The sequence below is a fragment of the Crinia signifera genome, chromosome 3, assembly GCF_055691185.1.
Source record: "Crinia signifera chromosome 3, ASM5569118v1, whole genome shotgun sequence".
In the NCBI taxonomy this organism is placed as follows: Eukaryota; Metazoa; Chordata; class Amphibia; order Anura; family Myobatrachidae; genus Crinia; species Crinia signifera.
The window spans coordinates 122,268,990-122,276,968 of NC_139219.1; the positions used below are offsets into that span (position 1 = coordinate 122,268,990).

A 7,979-nucleotide genomic window follows, 5' to 3' on the forward strand; every position below is an offset into this window, starting at 1 on the left:
TCGTGTCCTTTTGGGTGTCTCCGAAACACTACCATCTGCTGGCTAAGAGTGAAACTATATCACTCACACATACACAAACACAGAGGCAATCACAAGGTAGATGAGCAGGCTTACTAGTAACAACATATGTTTGCCATGGGCGTGTAGACTAAATAACAGGTTTTAAGGCCCATACACACTGGGTGATATTTAGCTGAAAGCACCTCACTTGAAATGTTTGATCTGCTTTCAGCTCAAAAGCCACCCAGTGTGTAAGGCCCGGCCATTAGCGCAGACACATCATCCCGCATCATCGTTGCCTGCCGGCGCTCATCATAAGATCCTGAAAGCAGTCCACTGAATTTGTATGCACTGAGTGATTTCCATCCTTCGGTTTTGTGCATGTGTGAGAAAGATAGTTTCACTCTTAGCCAGCAGATGGTAGTGGAGGGGGGACAGAGGGGTAAGGGCAAATACGCCAATATATAAACACAAGAAATATGATACAATTCTTAAGGTGCCCATACACTTATTTATTTACAGTTACTTATATAGCATAGCATATTCCGTTGTGTTTTACAATGGAAACAGTGACATAGGTAGGAAGGCCCTGACCGCAAGCTTATCCTGTATTCATATATTGGCTGGATTACCTATGAATGTTGGATGCCCAGCAACAGCATGCGGGATACGGTCGTATTGTCGACCCCGACTTTGGTCGACAGGGTTTTCGGTCGACAGGTCACGAGGTCAACATGGGTTTTTTCACTGTTTTTTTGAGCCGACAGGCGGTATTTCATGCCCTACCATCCACTAAGGCATGGTGGGAGAATAAAATAGTGTGCCGAGTGCAGCGAGGCACCATGCCCGAAGCATCGCAAGCAAGCAAGGGGCTGCGGTTGACTTTCAACTGTGTCCATGTCGACATTCGGGTAAAAAAAAACTGTGAAAAACCCATGTAGACCTCGCGACCTAACCCATGTCTCGACCTAAACCCATGTTGACCTTCACCCATGTCGACCTAGAACCCTGTCGACCTTGCTGCCTGTCAACCTAAGTCGGGTCAACAATACGATCCACACCCCAGCATGCATGACTGCCCATACAAGTGACATAATGAAGTGGAACATGTGCATCGTGGCCAGGTATAAAAGAGATACACTGGGCCGAGGAATTAAAGAAATTGCAGGGATTGCAGTAGTGGGAGACAGGTGTTGGGACAGAAATCTCAGCATTGTTGCTTTCTGTTATGCCTCAATAAAGAGACAAAGCAGCAATAGCTATCGTGACGCCAGAATACATCACCCCCTAAATTCCTGGCTGCATAAAGATACTAAGGCAGGTATTCAATGCTGTTTGCGAGTGGTGACAGCGAGCAGGTCTTCCTGCTCGCTGTCACCACTCACCCTGACAGCATTCAACACAGCCTCCGCATCTGCCAATTCCCCCTCGCTCCGTTTTATGAGAGAGGGGGAATTGGCGGATGCGGCTCCAGAAGCAGCGAGACCCGCGGCTAAAAACTGCAAGTTTTCTGCAGCAGCCGCGGGTCTCACTGTTTTGGGGAATTCTCGGCGGGGATTTCCCCAGTACGTTGAATAGAGCGAGCGGCCGGCGCGGGGGTTAAACAGCGAGGATCGCTGGTTTTCAGCAATCCTCGCTGTTTAACCCCCTCGCCGGCCGCTCGCTGCGGCATTGAATACCCCTCTAAATCTATGACCATGCACAATTCAAACATATCAGAATTTGTTAGGTTTAAAATTAACATTTTCTGACCTTATAGAAAACACACTATGAACACTGAGATTGTTAGTTAACCCTTTGTGTACCAAGTGAATTTGTCAAAATAGGTGTGAAAATTGGCAAGTAAACATTTCCATTCATCATAACGACCTGTAAGGTTTACCTTTATATAGGAATTATTTTTAACACATTTTCTATTCAAACGGGAGCGACGCTAGCATATTTGAACATCTCTCAGATGTTGGCAATCAAAGGGTTAATCTTGCTCATAGGCACTCTAAAGCATTGTTATTATTTTTCTTGACAGAGGTTATCCTAGGTTATGTCCATATTAACAAAAATGATCTTGGGGGCACTTTTGAACATTACAGCAGTGTCATTTCAATAGGAAGCATTTAGGGGGGGGGGGGGGGAGTTGTTTGTGTAATGACGCATACTCCAGTAACCCTCAACCAAATACTTATTACTGACATGAATAATAGAGCAGGCAGACTCTAAAATAGGCTGTTGATCCTAAAACCATGCATGGACACCAGGCATCTCAGTTCCAGGGAATTTACCAACATATTGAAATTGTGTATGTGAGATATATATATATATATATCACACAGTCTGCTCAGTCCAAAGAATTTCAATCTTATTTAGCTTCTCACTTATTCATAAAATATAAAAAAGGTGACAAATGTTTATAAGTTACCTAACTGACAGCTTTAGAATAGGCCTTTCTACATCACAATTATGCACTTCAGCAATCTGGCCATACACCTACAGATTTATCTTCAGATTTGGCTTGTTGGAACAAAAATCTGGTAAAATCTGAATGACAGTTTGTCAGTTTTTCAGCATTTCCAAGCAAATGGTCCATTGTCATTTGCTCTCATCCATAACCATGTTTTTGTTCTAACCAGCCAGATCTTAAGATAAATCTGTAGGTGTATGGCCACTGCTTCTGATCTAGTTGTTTCTAATTACAGAGCAAAAGAAACACACTTGCGGAAATTCCTGATGTCTGCAGCTGATGGGCCTAAAGGTGCGTACACACGTACAGATTTTTCTGTCTGATCTATCTGGTGGGAACAAAAACCTGGAAATGTATGGGAGCAAATGACAATCAAAAAAATTAAAACAGACAGTGATCAGTCAGACAAATGATTTAAATCATTCTGATATAACAAAAAAGGTACTTGTTTCCTAGCACGGCGCCACCGATTTTGATTGTGACCATCGCGAAAAAATTGCCATATCACATGTGATGCGAGACGCGATTTTGCATTGATTTTAATGTGAAATGCCCCAAAACACCCTATTTTTATAGAACCCCCCCCTGATGTTTGAAATGGCCCCCAATTTTAACGCCACCCCGCTATAGACGCCAACCCGAAGTGTGGCAAGCGCAGCGAGCGGCGGCAGTACGCGTCCCCCGACCTTTTCATACCGCTACTATCCACGTCGGCGTGGAGTTGAGAATAGAAAGTGTGGCGAGCGCAGTGAGCCCGAAGCGTGGCGAGCCCCGCGGATACCTTCACAGGTATCCGCGTGCGCTCGCCACGCTTCAGGCTCAGTGCACTCGCCACACTTTCTATTCTCAACTCCACGCCGAAGTGGATGGTAGGGGTATGAAAAGGTCGGAGGATGCGTACCGCTGCCACTCGCCACGCTTCGGGTTGGCGTCAATAGCGGGGTGGCGTTTAAAATGGGGGGGGGGGGGGGGGCGCCATTAACCATGCTTTTTACACATATTCAATGTTAAATGGGCCATATTGGCCCATTTAGCATTGTCACCTATGTGAAATCGGGTTATATGGCCCGCGACGGACGCGATCAACCTGATTTTCACTTTAACATTGTTCCCTGTGGGGAAATCGCGTTGATCGCATCGCGGCCCCTTATTAGGGGCCGCGATTTTCACTTTTACCGGCAATTGAGCCAGTTAAAGACAGAAAATCGGGTCCATCGCATGCCTTAAGTACCTTAACTTAAGGCATGCGATGTACCACGACGGGCGCCGTGCTAGGAAACAAGTACCATAACAAATCAGAGCATATATTTTTTTCTGTTCTCCTGCATTTGGGTGTAAATTTGATTGTCATTCTCCCATACATTTCCAGGTTTTTGTTCCCACCAGATAGATTGGACAGAAAAATCTGTATGTATGTACACACCTTAACACACTGCTGTTGCATAGTAAAATAAATGTACATGGCAGACAAACCTCATGATGAGGTTTTCTTTCCCCATTCCATTAATAAACAGCAATTCTTATTGGAGGACGGGACAGACAAACCAGGAAAATGTGCCTTGTTTATACAGTATCAAGTAACTATGTAGTTTTAGTATGCTTCCAATGAGGTGGCCTGCAGATGCCAACAGATTTACATGAACCAACAAACATTCATAAACGACAATACATATAAACATTTAACCTCTACGGCTTTTGCTTTAAAAGGTACAAAAACAGGGAGAATGAAGGTGGGATTATGTTATAAACATGCAATGAAAAAAAATATATAATTTTGAAATCCTTGAGGGAAACCACAAAAGTGCACCAAGAAAAGATAATTCTGCCAAAGGCTACCTATAGAAAGGTCCATTTTGATACAGTCATCACACTAAAGCGAAGATAAAATAGGGAACGTTAGGAATAAATGAAGGTCAATATACATTTTTTTTTATTAAACTTCTAATTAAATCAACATGGCCCAATGTATCTATTGAATCAGGCTACACAACCAAATATTTTAAGTAATCTATACAATATGTGGATGTCTGTACACCAAGGAAGAAGTGTAATGAGCAACTATTACAATATCAGCATTTTACAAGTTCAGCAGTAAAGTCCAATACAACCTGTGAAATAAATGCAAGACACAAAGTACACTTGCCTGTTTATAACTATGGTTCTCCGGAAATTTGGAAAAAATATATCATGCATTTCAGGGGACAAATATGTAATGCAAGTTAAATATGTTGTTAACAATATGTTTAGTTGTGCAAAAACGAAAGCAGATCTGATTTTCCCCTGAGCAATATAGCCAATGCAGCATGAGTCATCAGTAAAAGAAAAGATTAATGACATGTCTGCATGCACCACAAACATACTATGAATAACACTACTGGTTTCTATGAGGACACTGTGGAATTTTGGAACTTTTCAGAACGAAAACAAGCTTTAAGATCCATAAATAAAATCAAAATGCAACATCTGTGCAAAACATAACTAAATAGAACACTGCTCAATGTCAATCAGCAGCTCAATGTCAATCAGCAGCTATAAAAATGATTTGGTACATGGATTTGGAGACTATTTTCCCAGTAGCAGTTTTACCATAAGCCAATAAATAAAAACGCCTTTCAATTACAAAGTTCAAATAAAACATACATAACTTTAAGAAAATGTGATACTACAATTGTCCATTGGTTTCATTAGCAAACCTCTAAACATTAGACTAAACACCACCTTCTTCCAAACAAAATGAGTTGCTATCATGCTGAGACTTGTAATTCCACACAGAAAAATTATGCAAACGCGCGCACACACTATAGTACCAAGAACGACTGTGCAGCTTCATTTTCTTCTCAATTATTGTTCTGTATACTGCATGGAAACTTCTTGCAAATGCATCTATACATACATGTAGAACTGTAAAAGTGTCAAGCGTCCACCAACTTAACAGCTCTAAAGTATGAGGACGTGTTTGCCAGCAGACAGCTACTATGGAGCAGGGTGTGTATTCCCAGCACTGTGGTGTAGCAAGTAATTCACAGTTTATATAATCCTGCTGCTATTCCAGTAACAGCCGCACACTAAGCATAAGGCTAGAATCCTCATAAGCCCAGACTACTGTAAGCGCGCTTCCATAAATAGCCTGAATAATGGGAGCCTGTGTGTGTGACCCCTAGAAATTGCTGCATCAGCACAATAACACGCTGCTATGTAGCTGTTCCGTCTCGCTGAGGCAGCCCATTACAGCCGTGCTCTGCACAAGCTTTCTCCGTCATCTCCCCGACTTAAAAGCAGCGCGTACAGTAGGAACCCCGCCATGCCCCGGCCCCTCGTCCGCACTATTACACTGTACAAGGAGAGCCATATACCTGATTTCGGTGCTGGGTTGCCGGCGTCAAAGCCAAGGGCCCTGCCGACGCCGGGGTCCTTTTTGAACTTGGCGTCGTAGGGCGAGTGGTTGTGCTGCATGGCCATCAGCGTGTCCCGTACCGTCTTGGGCTTATTGATCCATTCTTCCGCCCGGCCCTTGTGGCTCTCTGCCAACTCGGAGTAACTGTCCGCCCGGTGCTTCTCCTTCCCGTCGTGCTCGCTGCTGGACACCGAACCCGGCCGCTTGTTCCCCATATCCGCGGAGGTAGTGGCCGCAGCTGCGGCCACCAGCGAGGCGGCGGAGATCCCCAGAGGAGGAGCGCGGCCGCCCATCGGGGAGCCATTCATCAGGGCGCCCAGGGAGGGGGGGACGACGCTAGTCCTGCGGGAATTGGGGCTCTGGCGGTTAAGCTCCGGGGGGTCTTCCTTGGGGAAGCCATTGGGGAGCAGGAGGCCGTTTACCTGGCGCCCAACGCTGTAATCCGAGCCCAGGCGGGGCGGAGGCCGCTCAGACACCAGCGGGTAGCGGTCCAGGCACTGCGGCTGAGAGGCCCGGGAGACACCCTCGGGGCCCACCACACTGTGCCCGATTTGCGCCATCTCCTTCACGGTCAGCTGCGGCTTGACGGAGGAGGCGGTAGAGGCGGAGGCCGGGGGCCCCGGGGACCGGCCCTCCTGGAAGCCGTGTGCCCTCTTTAGGTGTCGGGCGGTCTCGATAACAAACTCGATGCGGTCGGCGCCCTCGTAGTTGACGCAGCCCCGGCACACGGGCTCCGTGAAGTCCCAGATCATGGCCCAGGGCATTCGGGGTAGGTCGCAAAGGTAGCAGGACTGTCTCCGGGAGGCGGCCACCGTGGCGGATGACATAGCAGAAACGAGCAATCCACACGGATCCGAGCGAGACTGGCGGGCGCTGGCCGTGCGGGAGGCTCCGGGGGTGACTGTGCAGAGCTGAAACTCAGCCTCGGGGAGCTGGGCGGCGGCGCCCTCCGCCTTGGCTGATGCGAAGTCCGGCGTGAGACATGCACACTACGCCCTGGATCCCGGGAGGAGGAGGAATCACTCTCGGTGCAGCGCTCCTTCTTTCGCCTTCCTCAGCTGCACCGCTCCTGGGAGGGGAGGAGGGTTGGGGGAGGGGGAGCGGCTTGCCGATTGGCTGCGGCCTCAGTCACCAGAGGAGCCCCCCTCTTCTCACTGCCAAAAGCTCACAACAACTCCGGGCTTAACCCCTTCGTGCGCCGAGAACAGGCGACTGTGACGGGACAGCGATGTACACCGAGCCGGAGTGTATGTACACAACCCATATGCTGCCGGCGCGCACACACACAGCCGCTCCCGCTCTCTCCCTAGTCTGCGGCGCCGCCGGGTTCCCGCCTCTCTCGTGCTCGCGCTGGCATAACCGGTGACGTCACGAACCGTTGTGATTCCAAGTTCTCTATTTACTTGATTCTTCGACAGTCCCCGTGCTGCTGCAGCAGCAGCCGCCGCCTCTCCTATGCGCAGGCGCAGTAACTGTCACTGGCCATGCACGCCTACGCTTCCTCGCCTCTCTCCATCCCCCTCATTTCTTTGAACTGCTGCCAAGACAACAAACAGGAGGAGAGGAGGAGAGCGGCGGCGGCGGTGGCGGTTGCTGCTGCGGGAGAGCTAGCACTGACTCAGTTACTATACCTTGTGTGTGCAGGGACTGGGGGAGGGGACTGGGAATAATCATTTGCGTGTGATGCAAGCACAATTTCATTTGTTGGAAAAATACACCAGTGTCTCCCCCACCCACCCCTTCTTTTCTGTTGTTTAATGCTGCTGAATCACTTCGCCAAAGGCGCTTGCGTTTGCAGGAAAGAGAGAGAGGTCAAAAGCTCATACTGCAACTAGCTTTTAAAACACATTGCAAATGTTAACGTATGCTCACACAGGCACAGGGAAATGACACATTAACCCACACACCACCACAAGCGATATGTTACACTTTATTTTTTCATTCCTTTTTGGGGTTCTTCTTAAACACTCTGGGGGCAGTCAGGTGAGATCCCCATCTTAACTCCCACAAGCTCCCCACAAATTAATCCTGCTTGCATGGCCAGACCGGGATCAATTTATATGGGTGGCATGTAAATATTGGAGTGCTGCGTTGGCACAAATGTTACCTCTTGCCAAACTGAAGCTC

General features: G+C 47.6%; 1 protein-coding gene across 1 annotated transcript in view; it reads right to left on the bottom strand.

Annotated features, from left to right (window-relative positions):
- Positions 1 to 7,320, bottom strand: part of IRF2BP2 (interferon regulatory factor 2 binding protein 2) — an 18,682-nt gene extending 11,362 nt beyond the window's left edge. Inside the window, exon 1 of the mRNA XM_083176445.1 lies at positions 5,812 to 7,320. Coding sequence (XP_083032571.1) covers positions 5,812 to 6,679 — 868 coding nt within the window. The 5' untranslated portion in view covers positions 6,680 to 7,320. The remainder of the gene's footprint in view (positions 1 to 5,811) is intronic.
- Between the last annotated feature and the right edge of the window lie 659 nt (positions 7,321 to 7,979).